General features: G+C 54.7%; 1 protein-coding gene across 1 annotated transcript; it reads right to left on the reverse strand.

Moving 5' to 3' along the window:
- Positions 1-1,938: 1,938 nt before the first annotated feature.
- On the reverse strand, positions 1,939-27,082 carry SEMA7A (semaphorin 7A (John Milton Hagen blood group)). The gene is made up of 14 exons (XM_030457197.1): positions 26,905-27,082; positions 13,545-13,678; positions 12,598-12,648; positions 12,204-12,299; positions 11,784-11,868; positions 11,123-11,233; positions 10,058-10,197; positions 8,488-8,666; positions 8,232-8,340; positions 7,483-7,681; positions 5,746-5,861; positions 5,011-5,162; positions 4,435-4,502; positions 1,939-3,847 (listed from the first exon to the last, which is right to left on the reverse strand). The coding sequence occupies exons 1-14, from the start codon at positions 27,014-27,016 to the stop codon at positions 3,501-3,503; spliced, it is 1,899 nt and encodes a 632-aa protein (XP_030313057.1). The 5' UTR covers positions 27,017-27,082; the 3' UTR covers positions 1,939-3,500.
- Positions 27,083-27,745: the final 663 nt, after the last annotated feature.

The following is a 27,745-nucleotide window of genomic DNA, read 5'->3' on the forward strand; positions in this document are numbered from 1 at the left end:
ATAAAACCCAAGATAAACCCCAATGCCTGCATTCTCTCAACAGCCCCATGGTTTTTGTGCTCATTGTATTAACAGGAAGCAGCTGGGGGAAACACGGCTCAGAAGAAGCCTGAAATGCTCGGGTTTGGGTGGTTTTCGCAGGAAATTTTGCAAAAAACTCCATCCTGGTTGTCCCCAGGGAGCCGGGACAAAGCGGGCAAGGAGCTGCAGCCCTGTGCGGGCTGGGGGATGGGAAGGTCCCGGTGCTACCCCGGCCTCCTCCCTGCCAAAATTCTCAAAATGCCAAAATTAAGCTCCTCCGGAACCCTCCTGCCTCCCAGGCCGGTTTCCCCTTCAAGATGCCACTGCCACATATGCCACCAGCGGGAGCTTTTCTGCCAAAAACCCAGGGTTAAGAAAAGAAATCCGGCAAGAGGAAGTTTCAGCTGCCAGACCCGCCGGCAGACCCGGGACCTGCAAAACCCTCTGCAAATCAGGACTTGGGACAGAGGGGATTTCCAGTCCCTCTGCCTCCCCCCCGCTGGTCCGCTCAGCCCTCTCCCAAGCTCTGCAAACAGAGCTGGCCTCTGGTGAATCGCTGAGAAACAGGGATGGAGCTCGGGGCTTGTTTGGTTGTTTTCCCCCCATCAGGTCATTTTCTCCAAAACCAAGAAAAAAAAAAAAGAAAGAAAAAAAGAAAAAAAAAGAAAAAAAGGGAAAAGATAAAGGAAAAAAGAAAAAAGAAAAAAAAGAAAAAGAAAGGAAGGAGGAAAATAAAAAAGAAAAAAAGGTAAAAAAGAAAAAAAGGAAAAAAGAAAAGAAAAAAAGAAAAAAGAAAAAGGAAAAAGAAAAAGAAAAAGGAAAAAAAGAAAAAAGAAGAAAAAAGGAAAAAGAAAAAAGAGAAGAGAAGAGAAGAGAAGAGAAGAGAAAGAGAAGGAGAAGAGAAAGAGAAGAGAAGAGAAGAGAAGAGAAGAGAAGAGGAAGAAGAGAAGAGAGGAAAGGAAAGGAAAGGAAAGGAAAGGAAAGGAAAGGAAGGAAAGGAAAAGGAAAGGAAAAGGAAAGGAAAGGAAAGGAAAGGAAAGGAAAGGAAAGGAAAGGAAAGGAAAGGAAAGGAAAGGAAAGGAAAGGAAAGGGAAAGGAAAAGAAAAAAAAGAAAAGAAAAGAAAAGAAAAGAAAAGAAAAGAAAGAAAAGAAAAGAAAAGAAAAGAGAAAGAAAAGAAAAGAAAAGGAAAAAGAAAAGAAAAAAGAGAAAAAGGAAGAAAAGAAAAGAAGAAAAGAAAAAAAAGGAAAAAAAGAAAGAGAAGAAAAAGAAAAAAGAAGAGGAAAAAAAGAAAAAGAAAATAAAGAAAAGGAAAAAGAAGAGAAGAAAAGAAGAAAAATGGAAAAAGGGAAAAGAAAAGGAATAAATAAATCAATTAAAAAAAAAAAAAAAAAAAAAAAGAGAGAGGAGAGGGGGGGGGGAAAAAACCCAGAGAGAGCGAGGTGGGGGAGTTGTTCGCCGCTCCCTTTCACAGGCTGTCAGCCAGGCAGCCCGGGGGTTGGTTCCAAAAATCCATTCCCGACGTCAGAGCCGAGGATGCGCGGGAGCAGCGCGCTTGCCTGCCCCGGCACCCGCAGGCAGAAGGTGCCGGGCTGGGCTCCGCACCCGGCGGGCCCCGCTCCCGCTATTTATAGCCCTGGCTTCCCGCAGGCGGTGGGCCGGTGATGAGCGGGGTGCTGTTCATCCCACTCCCGTGGGGTTTTGCGGCAGGAATGTGCCCGGCTCCGAGCTCCCGAGGGTGTCAGTCTCACCCGGGAGAGCAGAGATGGAAAAGGGTGGAGGAGAAGGAGACCCCGGCCACGGTCACGGTCACATCCCTCGGCTCCCGGAGCAAAAACCCAGCACTCGCCTGCTCTTTTCCACTCTTTATTTCAAGCGATCACATTCTCACTTTGGTCACAGCTCTGAAAGGTTTCGTGTTTTTGGTAGCTGTTTTGTTTTGTTTTTTCACTTCTTAATCTGAACCCACTTCCTAGAATGTTATAAAATTATCCAAGTAATGACCAGTCGATAATAAATAGGTTATTTGTTAGCTCACAAAGTTAAAGTGCTTTGAGAAGGGATGTAAGAAGCTCTATCCTAGATCCGGGGGGGTCTTGAGGGGGGGGGGGGGGTTAATCTCAGAAATGTAGTGCAGAAGGAAGCTCTGGCCCGTTGTCCATAGTCTGCGGTGACAAGAGGCACGGGGCAGCTCTCTCCATTGCCAAAAATCGGGCTCTCCTGAGTGTCTCTGAGCAGGCACAAAGCAGGAGCTGTGCTGCCGTGCCAGGTTATTGGAAGCATGAGATAGGATGCCCCGCTCCATCACCCTGCCCGAGGCTGAGGAGTTTCGGCTCCGGAGAGGGCTGGGAAAGGTTGGACAAAGGTGTGGATCATCCCCTCGCCCAGGGGCGAGCGGAACGTCCCGGTTTTCACAGTTTCGTCTTTTTGCGGAGACCTCGAAAGCCCAAGGAAGCAACCCTGGGTGCCTTTCCTGTCCCCTCGGGGGGAGGGGGAAAGACAGATCTGCTGCGGGTGGCGGGGACAGTCCCAGTCCCCCCCCCGAGCCCTGAGATGGGCAGCGAGCCGCCTCTGGCCCTGAGGAAGCCCGGTGCCGGGAGCAGGGGCTGCCTGCTGCCCGCCCATAAATGCCCTTTAGCTGCCTGCAGAGGAGTTGTGCGTTTAAAAAACTCGGACCCGGAGCCTCCTCGGGGTTTGGTTTGGACTCTGCTTCCACCTCCCCTTCCAGCTGTCCCTGCCCCGTGCCCCAAATCGAATCATCCTCGGCGGCTTTTTTTTTTTTTTTCCATGCAAAACGCTAACTTTGTGCCTGCCCTTGCCTGCAGGTTTCTAGCACTAGTTCCCCAACTCCCTCCCCTACCAAATCAAAGAAACCCAAAGTCCTTCCAGAGCCCGATTCTCCATCCCAGAAGGAGACTCACATGTGCCACCGGGAGCGGTCCAGCTGCTTGCCAACCCAAATCGACGTCAGCCACTGAAAAACTTGGAGGCATCAGTCCCCGCCCAGAAGCGGAGCACGGGGCAACCAGGTAGAAAGGCCGAGGGCTGGCTCCTCCTCTTCATCACATGCACGTTCCCAAAGAGAGGAGTGGCCGTGCCCTGAGGATCAGTGCATGCATGTAGGCAAAGTCTCCTGAACGTCCACACCCGGCGTGGGCTCAGGACGATAACCAGTACGGAGCCACCAGCGTGGGGAGAGGCTGATACCACTCCCATCCTGCTGCTGCTGGGTCCAGGGAATGTCCCCCACCTCCTAGGGCCCCCCTTCCCTCCCCGTTCCATCCAGCATCTTCTTCACCACGACTCTTCCACCAAGGAAGGCCAAAGAGGGAGGGGTTGCTGCCCAGGACCCCTTCTGGGACAGTCCAAGATCAACGTCCAAGGAGCGATGAAGAGAACGGGAACCTCTCCTCAGGAAGAGGACAGCAAGTGCACAAGGAGTGGCAGCAGCCGGGATGGTGGGAAGACAGTCCTGTTGGATTCAGTGGAAGAGCTCCACCAGCACCAGCATCAGGAGCAGCTGCAGCCCAGAGGCAAACATCATGGTGGCCTGGCCCTTCTGGGACATGAACCTGAGCTGGTTGACCAGGCGCTCCTTCACCAGAGCCTGCTTAAAGCCATCCTCCTCTGAAATGCAGACGTAGTGGCCATAGTGAACGTGGCTGACGTTCTGGATGAAATGGAAGCAGTCCTGCTGGGGGTGGGTGGTGTTGCAGGTCTTGATGAGGCTGTTGTTGTGGTACCAGTTGTAGGTGGCATAGTGGGACTCGATGGGACAGTTGAGGTAGTAGCGGGAGAAAGGGACGACTGTGATGTTCTGGTAATCATCTAGAGATGATGGAAGAGATGGAGAAAGGTGGGATGAGACTGGTGTCTCCCAGACCCACAGATTTCCCCCACAAGACTGGAGGAAAGAACAGTCGGGTCAACAGGGACATGTTCCACAGGGCCTGACCCATGCCTGGGGGATATTAGAAAGAATTTCTTTCTGGAGAGGGTGATCAGGCATTGGAATGGGCTGCCCAGGGAAGTAGTGGATTCTCCGTGTCTGGAGATATTTCAAAAGAGACTGGATGTGGCACTCAGTGCCATGGTCTAGCAACCGCAACGGTGGTTCAAGGGTTGGACTCGATGATCTCTGAGGTCCCTTCCAACCCAGCCAGTTCTATGTTTCTATGATTCTATGATGTCCATGGGACTCTTCTCCCTGACCATCAGCACACTCAGAGTCTGAGCCCTCTCACCCAGCTCAGAAAGGCACCACCCAGCCATTGACTCCCAGCTGAGACTGTCCCAGTCTCAACGTGGTCATTTCCATCTTCCCAGCAATGAGCTGCAGCATTCAGCACAGCCCGAACAAAGAACCCATCACTCTGCTCCAAACCAACAGCCTACACCTCAAAACCTTCCCATACCTTCTTTCATATCTCCTTTCTGGCACTCTCCTCGCCCCAGGTCCAGGTTCAGGTTCTGATGTACCTCCCTGGCAGAGAACAGGTATTAACAAAGCACCAGTGCCAGGAAAGCAGCACTGCAGGGTTAGGAAGGGAATCACCCGTAGGAGATGGATCAGGTATGGAAGAAAGGTTGAACACCCTGTTTGGGGAGGGAAAAACACCCCCCCACACCCCCCTCGGAAGGCTGAGGGAGAGCCAGCAGCTCATGTTTCAGCAGCATGACAACCAGCACACTGCCAAGAGCCAAAGAAGGGAATCATCTTGTTCACCAAGAAGTGAACCAGAAGTTCGCCAGAAGTGCTCAGGAACCATCCATTCCATCCCTCCATCCTCAGAGCAGGGTTGCTGAGGGAGGGATGGATCCCTCCAGAGGCACCATTTTGGGGGAGAGCACAGGGATCTGCACAGGACGGGCACAAAACTCTGCCACGGCATCAAAACCTCAGGCAGCCCTGGCCAGGAAGGGGAACACTGAGGCTCTGGGGTTCTTCTCAGGCCAAAGCCAGCAGCTGAAGGGGAGGGGGTGCCACGTACCGGGTCAGGTAAACCGACTGACAGGTGCCGTTGTACCACCCGCAGTAGGGGTCCCGTGCCAACAGGCAGCTGTCACAGTTGTTGCGATACACCCTGCACATGTCCATGGGGATCTCCAGCACTTTATCTGCTGAGCCAACGTAGAGCATGGCCTGCAGGAGGAAAGCAGAGGGGCTCATCATCCCCACTGCCACTCTACGGGTGTCCCAGCACAGCCCCCGTGGCTGCACGGTGACACTGGGGTGGATTTCACCACGAGCAACACAGTCAGATGTCCCCGTCACGAGAAGGGAAGCAGCCATCCTTCCCCTGGTGTATAAATAAGTTTGTTCCACTGGTGACAGCAGCGTTGTCACCTCCGGGATGGAGCAGAGGCACCGCCTGACAGCTCATCTGCCAGCAAGGCGGGATAACACTGAGAGGGGAAATTGCAGGGGGAGGAAAAAACTGTGCTGGGATTTGACCCCCACGAGCAAACAGCCTCATTCTTTCCTCGCCACCAGAGGATGGGAGGTGTCCAGAAATCTCCATTGCCCTCCAGCAGCCAGAATTGCCCAGTCAGGGGGAGCCCAGCTGTGAAGAATTAGCAAAAAGTGCCACAGAACCCCCCACAAACCCACCCAGAGGTTACTTCCAGCCTCAGAGGCTGTCATTAAACCCCCTGGCCCTGCCTCCCCTGCTTTTCAAGGAGCCTGACCCACTGCTTTCCTCTCTGTGGGGCAGGCAGAGACTCACCCTGTTGTGGTCCAGGATCATGGACTGGATCGGGTCTTTTTTTGGGAAGACCTGGAGCTCCATGATGTTCTGCACCCCATCCGGCAGCTCCACAATCTTGTGGATGGATCCCTTGTCTGGAAAGAGAAGAGAGGAGAACCCTACAGCAACGTGTGGACACCAGGGCAGGGGGAGAAGGGTCTTCCCCCCATGGCCCCTGGGGACCTGGCTGTGCCTGCTGTGACCCCCCACACCTCGGCAGGATGAACCCCCTGCTCTGAGCCCCCAGCCTCATCTTCTGTGAGCCTCATCTCACCCCCTGCCTGAAGCTGAGACTTGAAAGGGTTTTTCCTCTCTATTTTTCTGATGAAACTGATTCCCAGTTAAACTGGCAATTTAAGAAACCCTCTATGGCAGAGGAGTGGAAAGACGGGGTTCAGGAACCCCCATCCTTTACTCTCTTTTACTACTTCCCTGGTTTCCCCCTTCCCAAATGGTCACTTATTTCTCCATCACTGGCCAGGGGGAGGTGAGAGGCATCACCCCAGGGCAGGCAGGGTTTAGGACCCCCCAGTGCTGCCCTGCCCAGCCCTGCAGCTTGCAGCAAGCTCCTGCTGGGACCCTGCGAGGTGTGAGCTGCATTTCAGCTCAGCCTTCAGCAAGATAAGAACACTCTGAGCATGTGTGGGCCCTGATCCAGCTCAGGCCACCTACAGAGAGCAGCCTGCAGCTTTTAATCATGGATTGGGAGACAAAAAAAAAACAAACAGAAAAACCACTCAGAAAGTCTCTCTGCGAGTGCCAGTGAACAAACCCCAGCACAGCAAAAAGGGATAAGCACAGCTTTAGGGAGCACAGCTGGGCAGGAAGGAGAGTGGAAGCACAGGATTTGGGACCTTTACACCTTCCTAACCAAGCTTGCCAACTTTTCACTCTGCTGTCCCATCCACCTGCAGCTGAACAGTTTTGACCCAGCCCTGCAGCATCTCCGGTCACCTCAGGACCTCCAGAACCTTGCCCAGCAGGCTGGGTCACCAGGAAGTCTGCACTGCTGCACCAGAGCAAGCAGGGACAGGAGAGGATGGAGCAGGTCCCTCTGCAAAGGATTTCTGCTTGACAGGGTGGAGCTGCCCCTGGGGAGAGCTCTGCTGCCATTCCCTCTCCGGGCAGCCTGGGCCAGGGCTCCCTCACCCTCACAGCCAAGAAGTTTCTCCTCATGTTCTAGCTTAAGCCCATTACTCCTTGTCCTGTTCCTGGGCATCACTGAACAGAGATTGGCCCCTTCCTCTTGCCCCCCAGCCCTCAGATATTGATGGACATTCAGATCTCCCCTCAGCCTTCTCACAGCTAAACAGCCCCAGGGCTCTCAGTCTTTCTTCCCAGCAGAGATGCTCAGGTCCCTTCACCATCCTCCCAGCTCTCCCTTGGACTCTCCCCAGTAAGTCCCTGTCTCTCTTGAACTGGGGAGCCCAAAACTGGATTCAGTATTCCAGGTGTGGTCTCAGCAGGGTAGAGGAGAAGGGGAGGAGAACCTCCTTAGATCTGCTGGACACATATTTCCAGATGCCCCCCAGGATATCATTTGCCCCCTGGGCCACCAAGGCCCACTGCTGACCCAGCACTTCTGGGACCTGGCAGCTTTTTTCTTCTAGCCAAACACATCCTAAACTGGGAACCCAGCCCCTTGCTGGGGTCTCCTCTGGTCCACTGATGTCCCCTGCCCTCTGTGGGGGCTGCAGAGGGACGGGTTCCCAGTACCTGTAGCCAGGTAGAGCACGTTGTAGTGGTGGCCATTGCCTGCAGCCACCCTGTGCACCCCGATCTTCTGGTAGCGGTGTTTGTTGTGGAACAGGGGGCTCTTGGTGGGGGAGAGGGGCTCCACACGGTCCTCCACCTCTGGGTGGCTGTCAGCTATCTTGAAGGTCTCACTAGGGGTGTGCTGGCCAGAGGAAACACACTGGGGAGAGAGAGGGGACAAAACGCACTGTCAGAGTCAGGCAGGGGGATGAGGCTGGAGGGCAGGAGAGCAAAGCAAGGGCACCCCCTGGGCACGGGGAAAGGTGGCCAGGCATGGCACATAAGCCTGCTCCGTGGGCAAACACCAGCCCTGTGGCCACTGGGATTGTGCCCACGTCAAGTCCCACCACCCCAGCAGTGTCCTGGGAGGAGACTCAGGTGCCACCCTCCCCCAGCAGCATCCCCAGCCCGGGTCAGGGGTACCCCCATAACTGTGGGGCTGGGTGAAGCCAGCACAAGGCAGGAGTTTACCCTGTAGCTTCACACAGGAGAGCTCCCAGCTCTGCCTTCAGCACTGAGACAGGTGAGGACTTGTCTCCCCTTGCTCTCCAGGAAGGTGTTGGACCTTATCCAACCTCCTTTTGTTTTCCAGCAAGGAAGCTCAGCTCTCCCTGGGGTGTGTACAACCTTCCTGGCTGCCCCAGTGACACTTCAGGGTCCAGCTCCCCCGGCCTCAGATACACCTGAAAACCCTTTTCTTCCTCACTGACCTGCCCAGGCTTGATCTCTGGGTTGGGCCCATTGTAGCCTTTGAGTCTGGATGTCCTAAACACGTTGTCAATGTCCTCAAAGGAATAGACACAAACAGCAGAGCTTCCCCTGCAGGCAACAAGACCAAGAGGAGGTCAGGGAGGTGTTGGCCATCATCCCACCCACACACCTGCTAGGGAGATGGAAGGGCTGAGGGAAAGGGTTTGCCCCCCCAGGACAGGACATGTCCCCTGTTTTGCAAAGCCCCCCACTCACCAGGTGTTTGTGAAGAGCCCGTAGACTTTGGATTTCCTCCAGTTGCTGGCAGGGACGAAGAAGACATCTTGCAACCAGTTGAAGTTGCCCTTGGTGACCGGGTCAACACAAATCAAGCTGGCCTTCAGGAAGGTGGTCCACTTGGAAGCAGAGAGAGAGCTGGTTCCCCCTTTGTCTTCCTGAGGGATGGGGAAAGCAAGGAGTCAGAGGGTGGGAGAGAAGGACACAAAGTCCCCTGGGTGCTGCTCCCTTTCCTCATGGGGCCGTGGTTGGAATTGGTGCAGGACACAGTGTGGATAAGGCAGAGATGTTCCTGTTGATCCCACAGATCCAAGGCAGTGCTCCCACTGATCCAAGGCCCTTCCTGCTCCTCACCCCACTACTCAGCAGCCTGGCGGGGCACAAAGAGTTGGGAAGGGACCCAGCTGGGACAGTTAACCCCTGGGAGAGCCCAGACCAGGTGATATCCCTATGAGGATCATCATGATGGTTGAGTTCTTTACCATGAGGGCAGTAGAAAAACCTAATAGGTTGCCCAGGCAGGTAATTGAGGCCTCATCCCTGGAGATATTCAAGGTGAAGAGGCTTGAGGAAGATCTGAGCAACCTGATGTAGTTAAGGGCTGATCTAGTTGATCTTACTACAGGGGGGTTGGACTGGATGACCTTTAGAGGTCCCTTCCAACCCAAATTATTCTATGATTCTGTGTCACACTCAGCAATAAAACTGAGGGGAGGAAAAAGAAGAAGGGATGTTCAGAATGATGGCCTTTGTCTTCCAGAGACACCACCATGCTGGATGGAGCCCTGCTGAGGGAAGTGGGGAATTAATTCCTTCTTTTCCTTCACTTGAGTGTGCAACCTCTGCTTTACCAACGAAACTGCCTTGATCTCAAGCCAGAAGTTTTCTCAATTTTATCTTTCTGATTCTCTCCCTCATCCCACCACGGTGGGAGTGAGCAACCAGCTGGGCTTAAACTGCACCAACCCTTTTTGGCACCTCAGCTGCATGCAAGCTAAGGACAGGATTGACTGGAATGTGCTGGATCACATTTGTAGCTGTCATTACCCTTCAGCTGTCACATCCCAGACCCCCTCTTCCTTGCCCTGGGGCTTGCTTGCCTTACAGCACAGGAGCCTGGTGCCTGTTAGTGGCTGCTTTTTGCTTTGGTTGCTTGCTGGACTCTTTCTCATCTGACTTTGCCAGGCCTGGGGACACTTTGGTACCAGCAGCAGCCACGTGCCTGGGCTGGCAGACATCCAGGATATCCCTGCCAGCTCCTTGCACCCCAAGCCCAGCATCCTGGGATGCTCTGGGGATATATTTGATGCTGGTCACTGCAATAATCATGGACCTCTTTAAAGACAGAACAGGTTTTCCTCTCCCCTACAGGCAAGGTGGGTACCAGAGGATGAGCAGATACATCCATAACCCACTCAAATGCAGGTGGCAGAGGAAAAAATGGAGCCAGAGGGGCTGAAGCATGAGGCAGTAACAGCAGGGAGCTGGCAGGTCCATTTGCCACCTCTGGAACACTCCTGCCTCCCCCCAGATGCTGTTCCCATGGTACCTTACACAGCTGGGCCACTCGGGAGATGTTTCTGGGGGCCTCAGGACTCTTGTCTGGGTTATCTTCACGGAAGAAGTAGTAAATCTTGTCCTGGTGAGGCTCTTCGTGGATTAATGTGGTGGCTTTGACAAACTGAGGGTCTGAAAAGGGGAGTCAGCTGTCAGAAAACTTTAGCCTGAACATACCAGTTCCAGCTGAAAAGCCACCAGCGGGGACCAAACCAGCATGTCCTGTCACCCTCTGAGACAGTGAGGACCCAGAAATAACATCTCTGCTGCAGGCAAAGGACAGTCCAACCTCCAGACCTGACCTCTGCATTGCACCAGCAGCTGCTTTTCAGGTGCCACCTTCCTAGCAGGTCCCTGTCCCCTCCCTCCCACCCAACGATGCTCCTCCTGGTGACACCCTGCTGCCACCACAGGCACCCTCAGCAGCAGGGGCAGTGGGTGTCCCCAGGGCAGGGTGGGATCAGCCTCCTCACCCTGGGTCTGTCAGGTTTGTTTCCCTGTGCTTTGGTGTCACTTTGATCTGATGTCCCCTCTGGCCAGGGGTCTCTGGTTCCCCATGGCACTGGGGCTCAGGGTTTTTTCTATTCCCCCACCCTGCCTCATGCTTCAGGGTCTCACCCTGGCTGGGGATTTGGAAAGAATCAGTGGCAGCTGGGCTTCCCCTTTCCCCCACCACACTGCAGCTGAGGGGCACTTCTCACAACCAGGTTTCTTCCTCCCAGCAGTTCCCAAGGGACTTGGTGCCCATTTCCCCACCTCCTCAGCCTGAGCAAGAGGAACTCACCAGCTGGGTTGTGCCAGAAGCAAAGAGGTGAAATCCCCCCAGGCTGGTAGCACAGACCAGCAATGCAGATGGAGATTTCACTGTCCCTCTTCCCAGCCCCCAGGGGGACCAAACCCAAGCAGAAAGTCCTGGAGCAACAGCCCAGATGGGCAGAGAGGATGCACCCCCTAAACTCTGCTGTGTCTGATGGGCCAGGCTGAGTCAGAGTCCAATTCCTCTGCCTGGTGGGGCAAAGCAGGAGGTCCCAGGCTTCAGGAGCTGCCCCAGACTCACTCTGCATCACGGTGTCACTGGTGTAGAGCTCCCCACCACCCCTCACACGTCGGAACCGGGGTATCTTCCCGTTCTGCTGGCTCTTCTTGATGGTGGAGTAGATGTCATTGCCTGTGGGATGGGAAGCCTGGTTTGCAGTGGGCTGTCTCCCCAAGAGGCAGAAAGGTTTGTGAGAAGAAACAAAGAACCATTCTTGGTTCTGAGCCCACATGGGCTCAGGGACAGGCCAAGAGAACCCAGAGAGATGCTGGACACAGGTCCTGAACCCCCCTCCTCACTGCCTGGGGCTGAGTAGGCCTGACAGAACTCCCTCAGGGACCCACTTGGGTCCTTTTCCTTACAGATCAGCAGGGATAAATCCTTGCTTTGCCTCTGGAAGGCAGCCCCATCCCTCCTGCCAGCTTCAAAGCTGCAGAGAGACTGCAGGACCCTCCTTCCCTGCTGTTGCAACCATGTCCTCCTGCCCTGTGCCATGCTCTGTCCTAGATGATGTGCATTTTGCTGAGGCACAGGGCAGCAGCAGGAGAGCAAATCAGGAGCTGGAGGAGAGGGATGGAGCAGTCCCAGGAGTCCCAGGAGCAGACTCAGAGTGCCCTTTGTCACCCCAGAGAGCCTGCACAGCACCATGACTGGGAGGACACCATCTGCACACCAGACTTACCATCAACCATGACCAGGGTATTGGAGTCAGGGGTGAAGGGAGCAATGCCTCTCCCATCCCACGGAGTGCTCTCCTTCCTCCGTGTCTGGGGAGGGACAGAAACAACCCCTTAGAGCTGTGGGAACTGCAGGGCCTGCCTCCACCCCTGGGGCAGGAAGAAAGCAGCCCAAACATGGGGAGGATACAACCCATCCTCAACCCTGCTTGAAGCAGGAGGTGAGGAGACAGGGGGGCTCATGACAAGTGAGCAGAGAGGTGACACATCCAGACCTCTGCTTGTGTCAGCAGCTCCAAGGAGATGGAATTTGGGCATTTGAGAGCACTCAGAGAAGAAGCAGGGGATGAAGGAAGTGTTGTAGAGATGGCAAGAGCAGAAACCAACCCTACAAGTGGTTTTGCTCTGGTGCCATCACCACGTACCAAGTTCCAGCAGGTGGGAGCACAGGCACCAGTCCCACACACCAACATCCCCTCCCCGTACTTCTCCACCAAGGTGAGGTAATTTTTATTGTCATCCTGCAGGAAAAAGAAACGGAGGAGCATAAGCTGCTGGGAATGGCAGAGCTCAGCCCCACAGCCCCAAGCCCCACAGCACTACCCAGCACACTGCTGTGTGGCTTTCTCAGGGGTCTAAAAAGCAGAGGAGGAGGATGACAGCATCACCTCCTGCTCCACAGGCTCTGGAGGTCTTCAGTCAGACAGAGCATGTAGAAGCAGACAGAGCTCCTTTCCAAGCAGTCCTTCAACCCAACTCCTCCAACCCTCACCCATCCAGTTGCTCCTCAAATGCTCTTCCACCACAGGCAGGACCTACCAGACTCCCAGACATGATGCACAGCCCTTCATTTTTGACTGGGAAGTCTTCCTAGAGTAAAAGAAAAAGAGAGATGCTTTAGTTCCTTCCCTCTGGAAGCCCATGGAGAGGGGCTCAGCCCCACACATCACACCTCAGGCACTCTCTTAGCAAGAAACACAGCAATGGTGTTGGGGAGAAGGCCACTGCACATATTTTTTTCCCCATCTCAGTATTTGAAGACCCTTGGGCAGGCAGGGCTGGATTTCTCAGGGGGAGAGGCAGATGGGGGGATACAGGGCCAAAGCAGCAGGGCTGGGCTGCTCCCCAGCAGATTTTGGGAGAGGATTTGTTGCTGTGGGGAATGGGTGTTGAGGAGGGGGTGGTGGAGTTGGAGGGCTCAGCCATTCAGACCACATTGTTCCCAGGAAAAAGAAGGGAAGTGTCTGGCCCCAGATATCAGCAGCTGACTTGTCTGAGAAGGACAGGAAGGGGCCATGAGAAATCCACCTGGGGGGGTTTTCCTCCTGCAGTAACTTTGTGTCCAGCTGATCCAGAACTTCCTGCTTTTGAGGAAAGGCATTGTGGGCTCTCACAGTGGGAAGGGATGGAAATCCAGCTGCTCCCCAGTGATGTAAGTAAGTAGGAACATCCCTTCCCATGATACAGAAAGGCCCCTCACTGGAAAAAATTCCTCCCTCTGGGGCTGCAAAGCCCTCAGGAGGAACAGAGCCTGGGAAAAGCCCACCCACAACCAGTGTAGGAGGCTTCCCCCAGACACTCAGCACACTGGTGTTGGAGCTTCCCAGATGGATGGGGCATGCTGGGCAGAGAGCAGCCCCTTCCAGGCCTGATTTTCCTTCTGGCTGAGACACTGAGCACAAGGTAGAGCATCCAGGCTGTGAGATGGATGCCAGAGACTTTCTCACCAAGTTCCAGGGCCAAACTTGTCAGCAGAGCATCCTTACCGTGTAGCTCTCATTGGTTGCAAAGTCGTGGTAATAAAGCTTTCCCTCTCCCCCAACATAGATGGCTGAGCTGTTTTCTTGGTGATAGAAGACAGGGTACTTCTCACTCCTGGGAAACACATACTCCTTGGCACCTAGGAACAGCACAGGGGAGACACTGGTCAGGGTGCAGCCGCTCCCTGCACCCTCCTGCATCTGACATGCCCGCAGCTTCCTCTGCCCTGCTTCCAGACCTTGCCTGTGTTGAACTGGAGCTGTGACTTCTCAACTGGCTGGATGGAGAGGAGTTGCTGGGCTGCTGGGAAGCTGGAGGGTCTGTCTCCTCATGCCCAGGGGGGAGAGCATCACCAGCAGCACACTCCTCCTCAGCCGCCTCCAGATGCACTGTCAGAATCTCCCTCCAAGGGCCAAGGGGGATGGAAAAGGGTTGGAGGTGACAGGTGACATGGCAGGGGTGCAGGTAAAGCTGCAACTCCTGGGCTCCACACCCCAGACATAAACAAGAAGTGAGCTGCAAGACCTTGCACCTATGTCACAACCAGTAGCTGCAGCTTCCCAGGCTCAGCAGGGGGGAAGAACTGTCCCTCCTCTCCTCTTTCCTTCCTCTTTCCCCTTCTGTCACTTTCCTGAAAGCATCCTCCCTGTTGCCAGCTCAGGTGTGAGGGGCTGGCCCTGCACCCCAGCTCTGAGCCTCTTCCCCTGGGGCCTTTGCTGGTTCTTGCTGGGTTCCACTGGTCCTGCAGCATCCCTGGGATATGGTGCAGCCCTACCTGGCCCTGCCCCAGAGCAAGGTGCAGCTCACACCCCCTGCCCTAGGTTGCTCTCTCTCTCTCCTGCTGCAGTTTGCAGCGATGAAATGAGGAGGAGAAGAAGAAAAATTCCCATCAGGACTGAGCGTGACTGGGCAGCACTCTGCTTCCAGCTCTCTCTCTTTTCCCTTTTCCAAAGAAGAGGGGGCCTCTCTCTCCTGGCAACTTCTACTGCTCCCAGCAGACATAGGCTGGGTCTGCCTGGGGAGCTGGCTGCCTGCACAGACAGCCAATTAATCAGTGGCTCGTGTCCCTCTCTATTTATAGGGCCACTTGGCAGGACAGGCAAAGGACAAGCTTCCCCCAGCCCAGTGCTCCCCTCTGCCCGGAGCATGCTGAGCAGGGCTCCTGCCAGGGCTCTGCAGAGCCCCGAGTCAAAAGGACTCATTTAGAGGTCACTGGGGCTCCTGAATGCCTGCTTGGTTTGTGGGTTTTTTTCTCCATTTCAGTCTGCTGGCTCAAGCTCCTCAGGGATACCAGAGGGGTTAAAGCCAGGCAGCCAGGCTTAGCTAAGCCTCGGGGCTGCTGCTGGGACAGGCTCCCAGCCAGGCTCCTGGCTGCTGTTTTGCAAGGAGAGAGGGTGAAGGTGTGTGGTGGGGTAAGAACCAGGGATTCCCACCCACCCACTCACCCACCCACCCGTGGGCTGCACCTCCACGCTGCCTTCCCCACGGGATGGACCCCAAGAGGCACCAGGACAGCCCAGCTAGGTGACAGTCCCTGCCTGCTCCCCATCCCCTCCTCAGCCCTACGGACTCTCCTCTGCCCAAGGACTCACAGAAAGTCCTGGGCATGTGTTTGCCAGCTGGAGAAGCTGGCATCCAGGCTTTCCAGAGTGACTGTGCAACTCCTTTGCTCCAGCAGCCCGGAATGTGGGATGCTGGTCGGGAAATGCTGGGGAGTCTGGGCTTCTCATCAACCAGACACTCAGCCTGAGCTTGCTGGGAAGGAGAGGACTAATCCTCTTTCCACCAGCAATCCTCAAAATCCCCTTCCTGACCCAACCTGCAGAGCCAGCAGGCAGCAGCCCCCACACACAGAAGCCCCTGAAGCCCCCCAACCTTGTCCAGCTGCCACCACCCCCCCGCCATGCTACGGGCAGGGCTGGACAGACTGCAGAAAACTTGCTTCTTTTTCCTAAACCTCCATCCCAGCCCCTAACATGGCTGCAAATCCATGAAGATACACACACCTGCAGCCTTTCCCTGCTCCTCACCCTTCTGCACATTGGGATGCCCCCCCCCCTCCCCACCCCGTGGGCTCCTCTGGTTTCATTTTGAGGTTGGTTTTGGCACGAGTCTTTTTTTAAGCCCTGCCAACCTGCAAGGACACTTTTCCCCAAACAGTCAGCAACAAACAAGCCCAAAACAATAATTTGGTTGGCGCCAACACGTTATTTATCCTACAGCTCCCCAGGGACTGCACTGATTTACTGAGCTACAAGTAAACAGCTCTGCTACCCGGGGGCCAGCAGTGTCTTGTGGCTCCGGAGCTGATTTAACTTGATCTCAAAAGAAGCTTTTTAAAGGTGTTTCCACGTGCTGGGGTCCCTCTGGCTCTGATCCAGCCCCCCTGGCTGTATTTCATCCCTTGCTCAGCTTCAGTAAGAGGTTTGATCCCCTTTACCTCTGCTTCTCCAGGGGGATCAGGGGGAGCAGCCCTGCACCCCCAGACCCACATATGGGGTATAACTGGCTTTAAGAGCTGGGGATGATGAGGCATATGGCCCACACTATGACCCCAAAGAAGGGGACATGCCTCACTCAGCCATCCCAAGCCTGCTTTTCAGGCTGCCAAGATGCACCCTGCTGCAAGGGGGAGGGCATGACCCTGCCACCTCCCTCCAAAATCAAGTCTGGAGCTTCAGAAGACACAGGGCTCGTTTCTAGAGCCTGACTCTTCTCCTCCCCCCCCCTCCCCCCCAGGACCCTCTGCCTGGCATTTGCTGCAAAGCCCATGGCCAAAACCCAACTCAATGGCATGATTGTCAATTGAAACCCCAACCCCAGCCCCGAGGAGCCAGGGGGAGAAAGAGAGGCTTTGTGCTTGGCGGGCACCACACCAGACTGAAGAAGAATAATATTAAAAGAGGGAGAAGAAGAGAGCCCGGGGCACCTCGGAAGGATGCCTACAAGGTGAGGTAATGGAGGAGGAGGAGGAAGGAAACGCTCTGGATGGGAGGAGGGCAGGGAGGAGCATCCTTAACTCAGAGAGAGTGATGCAGATAACGGAGCAATCCTGCTTCCCATCAGACTGAAACGGGATGGCCACCCCCAGATGCTCCTGAATCCAGCTGGAACAACACACACTGGAGTTCTCTGGAACCCTGGGTGTCCAGGAGACTCTTCAGAAAGGGATCAAGAGCCTGGGCAGAGCCTGGACCCTCTCCAACACCACGGCAAGGTGTGGCTCCCACTGCAGCACCTCAGAGCTTCGTGCAGGGGGGGAGCATGCCCCCCACCACCCCAAAAAACAAATATTCCAGGTGGGCAGATGGCTCCAGCACCACAAACACTGAGCTCAGTCATTTGCCCAGGATCCCAGTGCTGCTGGCCAGCAAGTTTTTGCAGGTCTAAAATTCAGTGAGGTTGGGGGAAGGCATTGTCTCCAGAAAACTGGCATGATGCTTTGAATCTGCTCTGGTGCCAGCTTTTTAAAATAAGGAGCAGAAACAGAAAAGAAAAAGGGAAAGGAGGGGGAGATGAGAACCTGCTACTTCTTGGGAGCAATGCTGCTGAAGATGAGAGCCAGATCCTTAACCTGGAGCTCACAAAACCCTCGTCCAGTGGGAACCCCTGGAATATGAAGAGGGAAAACCAGGCAGACTATTAGGTTTATCTGCTCCCTGCCTTAGGTTTATCTGCTGCCCTGAGCACGGGGAACTTGGTTTTTCCTCTGCTGCCTGCCCTCTCCCAAGCACTCCTGCTGCTGCAGGACGGAGCCACGGGGCTGGGCCAACCACCAGGATTGTGAAAAGGCAAAATAGGGTTTCAAGCTGTGCCACCCCAAAAACTCCCCACCTCAGCCCAACCTCTGGGACCGCCGTGCTCCCCATCACCCAGGCAAAACCTCCTGGGAATTCTGCTCCCTCTAAGACATTATAACACTGTCAGTTGTCACTGCCACACGTCCCAGCCTCCCCAGCACACTGCCAGTGACACTGCCACCTGCTCTGCTGCCTGTGGGTCTGACAGCTAGCAGGCTCCCACCCCTGCCACCTCACCAGTCTGATCCTTCCCTCAGCCCCCTCCTTCTCCAAACAGCTTCTCATTTCCCAAGTTTTATTTCTTCCTTCCTTTATGAATGGGCTGAGCAGATGATGACCTTGAGAGCTGCCCATTTTTTGCTGCAATCCAGCTGGGATCAGCTCTGGTGACATCCAGCTCGATGACATCCATCTCCCTTCCTCCGCCCCTGTGCGTGCAGGATGCATGACCAGCATGGAGAAATCACCTTTTTCCTGGAAAGGCTGGGAATGGGAGTCAGACTCAGTGCCTTAGTCACTCATTGGAGTCAGGACTCCTGATCCCACTTCTGATATCACTTCACAGTGTGGTTCTTCTATTTCCCTAGCCAAGGACCAGGAGGAAAATCCCTGGATTTGCTACCTGCTCAGCCAGACACCAGACCCAGGAGCCCCACCAGCAGATGCTGCCTCCTGAGAGGAGCACAGGGCATCACAGCACCCACCCCAGAGAGATAGAAACCTGCAACAGGGCATCACAGCACCCACCCCAGAGAGATGGAAACCTGCAAGAGGGCTGCCATGGGGTGCTCTCCATCCCTGGGAGAAGGGCTGGACTGAAGAACCACACTGCTCCCATCCAAGAGCCCCGCGCCGTCTGTCTCCCCAGCTCCACCACAGATGCCGGCAAGAAGCCAAGCTCCAATTTCTTTTTTTTTTTTTTTTTTTTTTTCTTTTTTTTTTTTATGATCTATAAATTCCCGAGTGGAGGCATTTCAGAAAGAGGAAGCTGCTCTGGTTTTTCTTTCCGTGACTTTGCCCAGAGAGAGCAGTAGGACACAAGGGAACAACAGTTGGGTTGGGGAGGTGGTCCCCAGAGCATCCCCCATCCAGAGCCATCCCCTGCCCAGGGGACAGATGTCTCAAGCAGCCTTAGAGCCTCCTGGGACCCAGCAGATCCTGCAGGAACAGGGTCAGGTTTTATAGGAACAGTAAATCTCTAGATGCCATGACCCAGGAGGGATACTCTAGGGGGAATGTGTTCTGAGGTGTCACGGAGTAATTGCAGGGCTGCAAGCTGCAAGGACACCAATACGTCAGCAGCCACCATGCCCTGCAGAAAATGATACAGCTTGTGGGAGGATTTTCTGAGAAAGGGGCAACACACTGTGGGGAACCACTTCCTTCTCAGTGCTCACAAGAAAAAAAAACCCAAAAAAGGCTCACTGTGCCCTCTTCCCTCAGCTTACTCCCCCAGCATCCTACCAAGGGGCTGAGCTGCACTCCTGGAGCACAAGGTTCTGATGGGTACCTCTGGGAGCTGAGGGCTGAAGGGTCACCCACACTGTCAGCCTCTGCCCCAACATCAATCATTGCTCAAAGAAAGCCAAATAAAAAGAACAGAACCAATGCAACCCCATCCTCTACAGATTTCAGGACCTCGTAAGAGCTCCTTGCCCCTCAGGGGAGGGCAAGCTCTGGAGTGCAGATGGAACCAGCAGAAGTCCAGTATCTGCACCACGTTTCAGAGCCAGCACAGCATCTCCCAGCAGGGCAGGGCAGGAGCATGGCCAGGTATGGCAGCAGTGCTGAGGGATGGCAGAGCCTTAGCTTGAGCCACTTCCACAAAGACATCCCAAGAGCATGTGTGGATGAAGTCAGATGGTTTTCCTGAGAAGGCAAAGTGCTTTTGCATCAGCCCGGGGAGGGGTAAAAGCCCTGGCAGCAATTTTCCCAGGCCCTCTATCCTGTAGGAAGTGTTGTTCCCGAAAGCTGCCCGGCTGGGAGGGAGGGCTGGGGCTGGGTGCTGCTTTCCTATTCCTTCTGGGACCATTGTCCTTCAGGTGGAGAACCAGTGAGCCCAGCTCTGGGCAACACGGGCACCCCACAGCAGGCTGGAGAGCATCAGGGGGGGACACGTAACCCAGGTCCCCTTGCTGAGGGGCCCTGTGCTGGTGGGAAACCCAAAAGGAAGGAGGTGTGAAAGCGGGGAGGGGAGCTGTGCAGCTGGGAAGCCCACATTTACACATTTCACTCCTCTTTCTTATTTTAAGTTTGCGGCAAGTCAGAGCGATGGGCTTGATCTGATTGGTATTTCTCAGCCTGCCTCTCCCCCAAGACACTTTGGAGACAAGAAACATTTCATCAGCTGCCAAGAAACCTCACGCTCTCTGTTCTCACCCCCCTCCCCGACTGCTTCTGACACCCCCTAAGCACCCCCCCCCAAAGGAAGGAGGGAGGCCACGGCTACATCCCTCCAGAGCTGGACTTTCCCACCCTCAGCCAAGCTCCATTCCTGGTTGCCACCCTCCCGAGCTGCTTCTCTTTTCTTTGGCTTCTTCCCCGACCCCCCCGAGGACCCCACAATCACAGGGTAATTCTGTGCCTTCTTTCCCCTGCCCTGGGGAGATCCCTGCCCTCAATAAGCAAAATGCTCCAGAGCAGAGGGAAGGATTCAGCTCGCCCTGTTGGGGACCTGGCCTACAAAAGCTCTGGGTGATCTGCCCTACAAAAAAACCCCATCCTGCTTTCTGTGGGATCCCAAAAGATGGGAGGACCAGGCTGGCACGGAGGGAAGGCTCCCCAAGAACACTAACTGGGCAAATGTGCTTTCTGAGAGTTGCACTGCAGAAAGCAAACATTCTGGCACATTAATGATTTCCACTCTAGTTCTATTTAGCTCCGGAACATTTTCCCAGCAGCGTTCAGCACAGGGGCAAGCGAGGGCAGGAAGACAGAAGAGGAAAAAATTAAAAAAAAAAACAAACCCCAAACCTCTTCAGTTTTGGTTACCCAGCTGCTGGGCATGGGCACGCCTGCTCAAAAGCTCTTTGGAGAGCTACAAAACCAATATCCCCTGTGCTGGGGCCATCCCAGCTTGAGTCTGAGCCCACAGCAGTCCCAAATGTCCCCTCAGCAAGCAACAAAAGCCACCCCTAAACCTGCAGCCAGGGAGGAGCACACCTTGCCTGCCTGCCAAGCCTGGGGCAGCATCACCCCGGGGCTCCTCTGGCTGGAGCCAAAGTACTTCCAGCTCTGGGGAATATCAATTTCTCCTTTTTCCATACAAAAGGAGTGTATGACAGGCACGGCCGGGTTTTTCCATGCATGCTAACGCATTCCTGATATCCCCTGCCCACGCCTGCATGCTCAGCCCCCCCCCAAATTCTGCAGCACCGGAGCCTGTGCCACTGCAAGGGGAGTCCAGAGCCTTGGGATTTCACGTGCAGCTGGCAGCAAGGCTTGGCAGCTCCCAGGTACCTTTATTTTATTTTTTTTTTTTTTTCCTTACCAGCCCTGACAAACCGAGCTGCTCGCTGCACCCTACGGATTGCAGGCGCTAAATTTAGAGCCAGGTTTTGTTACTTTCCCAAAGCCCTTCTCCCTAATGATGGTCCCGAGCTGTGCCGTGTTCCTGCTGGAAGCTGGGCAACTTTAGCCTCTGATTATGGGATTTTTCCTGTACGGTCACTGAACATCAGCAGAACAACAAAAGGATGCTTTTAGCAGGAGAGCTGCGAGCTGGAGATGCAAGGCTGCCCCTCCCACTAGGAAGATCACTTTCCAGAGACTGATTTATCATAAAAAGAACCTCTCCAGAATCAAAAAATTGCCCTGAGCACCTCTCTGCATATCCACCAGCAAAGCAGTCACTTTGCCTTTTAGCTTAATTGGCAGCCACCTCCCAGCTCCCTGCTGCTGGGGAGGGAAGGGCATCCAGAAACCCTTCTCGGGCACATCCTTGCTTCTCCCAGCCCCAGGGAGGAAAGCCAGGAGCTGAGCAGAGGGTGGGGGGACCTGTGGGGTCCCCTGTGGGGCCTCCAGCCTCTGCAGGGGTTTAAAGGTGAGAAGGAAGGTCTGTGGCCCTAGAGACAGGCTGAAGATTCAGTTCCCTACCAAACCCAAAGAGATGTTGCTGCCTGCAAGGAGGAGGGGTTGGGATTTCTTTCTGGATTGGGAAGGGTTTTTTGCAGCTTTCCTATCTGTGACTCCAGGCTTCCCACCCCTGTAATGAGTGTCAGCCAGGTCTCAGCCCCACAGCCTCAGGGGTTTGTGCCAGACAAGGCCATGCAGACTTTCCCAACACTCCACTTGACCCCCCCAGCAGGAACACACAACACCCATTCCCCCAGCAGGAACACACAATATCCATTCTTTTCCCTGCAGGAACACAACAACATCCATTCCTCCAGCAGGAACACACAACATCCATTCTTTTCCCAGCCACCTTTGGCTGCAGCTCCACATTACTCAGCCCTGAAGAGCCAAACCACTGCTTTACCGTCAGCCACCCAAGACCAGAGGCTCAGATCAGACTTCCCAAAACTTGGCATTCCCCAGGATATGAGCAAACCCCTGGCCACGGTTGTGGTAAACAGCCCAAGGTCAGGTGTCTGGCTGGCACCCTCCAAACATTCCTCAAGGCAGCTCCTTAAACTCCCAGTGCCCCCTCCCTCTCCCTCCCAGTACACAGCTCAGCCCCAGTGGTTAATGAGCTGGGGAGTCCCAGTTGGAGGAGGATGGTGACACTGGTTACCAGGGTTCAGACTGGGGGCTGGACCTTCACAGCACTGGAGAGCTGGAAACTGGAGGCAATATTGGGTTTATTTCGTGCTGCTCCAGATTTAGGCTGCCCTGAAATTAGCAGAGATGGGAGGAGATGCTCCTGAATCTCCCTCCTGTGGCACTTGGAGCATTTCTCTGTCACCAGAGGCACTTGGACACTGCCAACCACACCGGGTGGAGCTGGGAGGGAAAAGAAAAGTGTATCCAACAGGAGGAACAAGCCCTATTCTTGGAGCAACCAGGAATAGCCACACACCGTCGGATGTAGCACGACGGGGGAGACCGGGCTGCAAAATCAGCAATTTCCTCCCTCCAACTCACCTTCCAGCCCTTTTTTTGGACACAAGCTTCTTTAAAAAGCTTCTTGCACTCAATACTTAGGTTGAATTCGTACTCGAGCGTTCAGATTTAGATGGAGCTTGTGCTTGCCCAAAGGACTGAGCCACAACAACTCCAGCAAAACTTCCCAACCCAATTTTATGTAATTGAGAGCCTGAATCAGCCCGAGGGCTGGCACGGAGCTGGGCAGCAGGTCAGCAGTTTGCAGCTGGTTCTCTTTCCCAGTTTTTCACTTCATTTCAGTGAAGCAGCCACAACTTTGAGGAGTTCACCCAGGCCTGGTGTTTTTGTGTCACGCTGTTGCAACAGGAGGTGGCTGTGATTCACTCGCTTGGTTTGTTTGGTTTGTTTTTCTTTTTCAATCTGTGCAGAGCAAAAAATATTTCCAACCAATATTTTATAATACCAGCATCCCCCACCCTGTGAAAAATGAGCTGTCTGAAGAAAATAGCCTTGCTGGGAAAGAGAGAGGCTTTCTCCTGGAAAGGCTGATGCTCTGAGAGTGGCATGTGAAAACTGTCCTACAAAGATGTTTCCCACCCGTGGGACCACAGCTCCTGAGAAAAAAGAGTGTTGCTGTCCCTGAGGGGCCCCAGCACTGGTGGGAGCACCAGTCTCTCATTTTGCCAACACTCCACCCTAGCAGAGCTCAGCCTCCTCTCTAGCTGGCTCTCCTCTTCCTTTGCCCACTGCTGCACTGGTGAGCAAGCAGAGCTCCCAGAAGAGCTCTTCCAGCTCTTGGAGGTACTCACTGGCACAGCTTTCCCAGCTCAAGGAGAGGCAGCTGAACCTGGCAAAACCCAGGAGCTACTTCAGGCAGCGTGGGCAGCTTGCAGGGACTGCCATTTCCCTTCCCCCATGGCCCAGGGCAGACTCCAGCCAGTTCACCTGGGCCAGGGGTCAATCTTGCTCATCCCCCATAGGACCTGTTTATCTCCTGGGAGCTGGCAACACCAGCTTCCAGCCACATCTGCTAATGAGAAAGGGGAATAATTCAACAGTTAGACCCACGCCTACCCCCAGGTGTAGCTGGCAACCAGAGAGGGTCCATGAGAGCTTGTCTCACATCCCCACTCACACAGTGAGCAGGGACAAGTCCATCTTCAGCTAAAATGACTCCTGCCCTGCACCAGAGGCCCCCAGGCTGTCAGAGCCTGAGCCAGCCCTGGGGCTCCTCGCTGTCCCCACCACCCTCCCCCATGGCTCGGTGACATTCTGGTCATCAGGCCACCAGCCTGGGATGCCACTCCTGCTCTGCACAGAGCTGCATCTGCCCCCTCTGTCACCTGGGACAGCTCTGAGCAGCCCCAGGCACAGGGCAGGCTCCCTCCCTCCTCCTCTCATCAGAACAGATCCGTGCTGACAAGCAAGAGGTCGGAGTGGGATGAAACCTTCCCAGAGCAAAGCCAGGATGGGCAGGATGCAGTTAGAAAAGCACCCAGAGGCAAAGTGAGGGCTGAAAGCCAAAGGGAAGGTAGGCAAGGACATGGTGTCCAAGCTTGGAACACTTCTGCCCCAGCCCAGGCTGCTGGGACCTGGACTCCTCCCACTCTGCAAAGCTCAGGGACAGGGCACTTTGCCACCAGCAGCCTTCCTTCAGGAGGGCAATAGCCAGGAGAGACCTTGCCCCAGCTGCAAAGGGGGAGGGGGCAAAGTTCTTGTCGGTAAAAAGGATCTGAAGCACTTCAGATGTGACCAGAGGTCTGTCTGGAGCTGACCTCAGCCCTTTGCTCCGAGCGTCTTCCCCCTAAGGAGGAAGGAAACCCTGCAGAGTCAGATGTTCTTCCCAATAATTGCTTACCCAGCTGGGGCACAAGAACTTGTGCTGCCTGCTCCAGGACCCCTCACCCTCCCCTCGGTGGCAAACACTCCTGAGCACACATGGAGACAGGGCTGGCAGCTGGTCCCCCTCCTCACCCCTCCTGCCCAGCAAAATAAAGGCAGGAGAGGAGCAGCAGCCAAGCCCTGCTGGGCAATGGTTCATCCACAGGGTGTGCAGGGCCAGACAGGTCTGCAGAACACACTGCTCCAGCCACCCACAACCAGCACTCCAAGTCCCCAGGGCTGTAAACTACTTAAGCTCAGGCAGCTCCAAGGGCAGAGCAAGAGCTCAAGAACCAGGCCACCTGAGCACAGCTACGCTTTGCTTTTTTTTTTTTTTTTTTCTTATCATGTCCCCTCATCTATTCCTTGCTAGGAAAGTGGACAACAAGAGACCGTGGGGGGAACATCTGGGAAGTTCAGGCTGCCCCCAGCAAGGCCAGGGCTCTGCCTGGGTCTGGCAGGGTGCTGGTGAGAGGAGCAAGGCTGAGAGATGCAGCTTTGCCCAGCACCAATTTTCCTCCTCTCCTCCCAGCACCAAAGCCTGGGGAGGGATCCATGTACTCATCCTTTCTGGAGAGAGCTGGGCTCCTGCCAGCAGCAGGAATCTCCCCCCTCGAGCCTGTAACATCTCAAAGTGCCTTTGCTGAGGTTGTCATACCTGGTGCTGGTGATGGGCTGTGGCGTGTAAGAAATTTAATTATGTGAAGAGCTGCCAGCACCCGCAGAGCCCAGGGCTGGGGCCAGCGCTGCAGCAAACCAGCCCTGGCACGGGGGGCTCTGCACATGCCCTGCACTGCTGCTCCCAGCCTCCAGGACCAGGGCTGGAGCTGCAAACCCAGCCCTTCAGCACCCTCCTCTCCCACCCCCCCAGCCCCAGCACAGGCTGAGCCTCTGGCTGTGGATGCTCAGAGCAGCAGAGTGCTGACCTGCAGGTTTTACTGAAGATGCTGCGCTTGCCATCCGCTGTGCCTGGAGCACTGGGGAAGTTGGAGGGCTCCCCGCCACCCCCCTGCCCCCTTCCACCCTGTCCTGTTCCTTCAGCCTCCTCTCCACCCTCCTCCTCACCCACAGCCCCACTTCTGAAAGGACAGAGGTCATGCTGAGCAATCTCCGAAACAGGATGCAGGATGATGGGCAATATCGGGGCATGCCACACCTCCAACAACTCCCTCATTAAAATACCCTCTGCTGTGCCTCAGCCAAGCTCTCCAAAATCCAGAGAGGAGCAGAGATAAGCAGTTCCTTGCAGGCAGATGTCCTCACACTAATTGGTTTCGGTGTTGGTGACAGAGCCTCACTGTGCCCAGGCAAAGCCACCCAGGGCAAGGCCCAATGACCCCAGCACGGTACTCGGGGCTGACAGAGATGGGGGGAAATCACCCACTCCAGCCCTCTCCTCCTTTCAGCACAGCTTTACTCCATGGCAGACATTTTCAACCACCCCAAATCCCTGCAATTCATCCTCCCCACCCTGCCCCCGAGTAAATATCTGTGGAGAGGACACGACCTCCAGTCCCCAGCCGGACACGGGCTCTGCACCTTCTCCCCTACTCCCCAACCCTTTTTCTGAGCTTCTTCGGCTGCCAGAGGACAAAACAAATGACACAACACCAGGAGTAACCTTTGGCTGCCCTCCCTGCCAGCCTCTCTCCCCTTTGTGCAAGGGGCAGAAGCCACCTCCAAGCCGGGCACCCGCTGCCCTTTCCTCCCCTCCCCTCCGGGCCCTGGGGCAGGAGAAGGGCAGGGAAAAAAAATCACAGCAGAAGAATAACAGATGGCGCAGAATAAACCATGGGGAAATTGGTGTCCTCTGAAGTTGCCGGGGAAGAGGAATGACAGAGGAGCTGTTGTACTGCAGAGCAGCGTGAGCTCCGCAGCTCGGCTCAACCCGCCGAGCAGCAGAACCGCTGGGGACAAGACGGGGTCTTTTGTTAGAGCCTCCCCTCCCCGGGGGGAATTCATCAAAAAGCTTGGAAGACACATGATAAAACCCCCCGAAACACCAGCCTGCTCTTTTCGACACATTTGAAAGCCCTGGGCTGAAAACAGTTCTTTGTTCAGTTTCTGCTAAGATCAGATCTGATTATAATTCCTTGCGTGTCATTTCAGACATGTACAATATATTTTCTCAGAGACCACGGATCTTCTGCAAACATTTACTCACGCTACTCTCTTTGCAGACAAGGGGGTAAGCACAGGGGTGAATAGGAAAATTAACTGCATTATGTAAATACACTTCTCCTTTTCTCTGCAAGTTACAAGGAAGTGGTTACTGCGCTGTCTCGGGGCTTTTTGACAGCCCTTAATGAACCCAGCCTGTAGGAAAAGGTTTTTAAGGCTATATAAATGAAAGGACTTGGCAAGAAGAGGGCTCTAAAAATTCAGCTAAAAGCAACCAAGGACGCCAGAAGCCCCTTCCTGAGATCACAGGCATTTCGGATCACTTTAATGAGACGAAAGTCTCCCCGGAGAGACAAAAGAAAGAAAGAAAAAAAAAAAAAAGACAAAAAAAGACCAGGTCTTCTCAAACAGACCTGGACCGGGTAGCAAACACACAGCCCAGGGAGCAGCAAGTCAGCTGCAGGCTCTGCTGCTGCATCTCAAGGTTGCAGCCGCCCGCAGCCCAGGACTCACTCACCTTGCGGAGCCGAGATGATCCTGGGGTTCACCTTGGAGCGCCCCGCTGTCCCCACGCCCAGCTGGATGGCCCACAGGGCCACCAAGAGGGCAGCAGGCCACCTCCTGCCCATTCCTACTCACTGAGCCAGCAGAGATGAGGAGCTTGTGAGGCTGACAGCTGCATCGCTGCCTTATACAAAAGAGTGGGCAGCATCCAGGGCAGCCAATGGCAAAGCGAGGGCGGGACTCGGGCTAACTTCTCTGGATTTTCCTTTTTTTTAATGAGCTTTTCTCCCTGAAGTGACTCTCTTCAGACAGCATCTGATCCTCAGCAGTCGGCACTTGCCGGTTTCGAGGGGTTTTTTTGGGCCTCCTTTCTATTTTTTGGGTTGGTTTTTTTTTTCTCCCCTCCTCCTCCTCCGGGAAGGGGAAGGCTGATGGCTTTGTTCACCCGGAGAAGCGATGCTGCTGACCCAAGCTTTGTGATCAACCTTCACTTGCCAGGGGAATGCTCACTCGGGGCCACATGAAACCAGACTGAGAAGATGTGTAAGGACACAAGAAGAAGCAAGGGGTGAAGCAGGGTGGGGGATTTGGGGCCATGAAGCCAGGCAGGGCTGTGGAGGCAGCAAGAACCTGAGGCTGCAGCACAGCTCTTGCCCAGCCTCTTCCTGCCGGTGCTACCAGAAAGGGAGAAGTAAAAAGGGCCCCTCCTCTCACTCTGAGCCATATGAAACCAGACTGAGAAGATGTGTAAGGACACAAAAGGAGTAAGAGGTGAAGCAGAGTGGGGGATTTGGGGCCATGAAGCCAGGCAGGGCTGTGGAGGCAGCAAGAACCTGCTCAGCACCAGGAGGCTG

Source organism: Calypte anna, chromosome 10, assembly GCF_003957555.1.
Source record: "Calypte anna isolate BGI_N300 chromosome 10, bCalAnn1_v1.p, whole genome shotgun sequence".
Taxonomy (NCBI): Eukaryota; Metazoa; Chordata; class Aves; order Apodiformes; family Trochilidae; genus Calypte; species Calypte anna.

Bases quoted from the DNA above. Each gene is read 5' to 3' on its own strand.
- SEMA7A (XM_030457197.1), bottom strand. From the start codon at position 27,016: ATGGGCAGGAGGTGGCCTGCTGCCCTCTTGGTGGCCCTGTGGGCCATC. The intron at 11,869-12,203 runs GTACGTGGTGAT...GTCCCTCCCCAG, and splicing joins CTCCCACCTGCTGGAACTTG to ACACGGAGGAAGGAGAGCAC. The intron at 4,503-5,010 runs GTACGTGGCACC...GTTCTCTGCCAG, and splicing joins CAGTCGGTTTACCTGACCCG to GGAGGTACATCAGAACCTGA.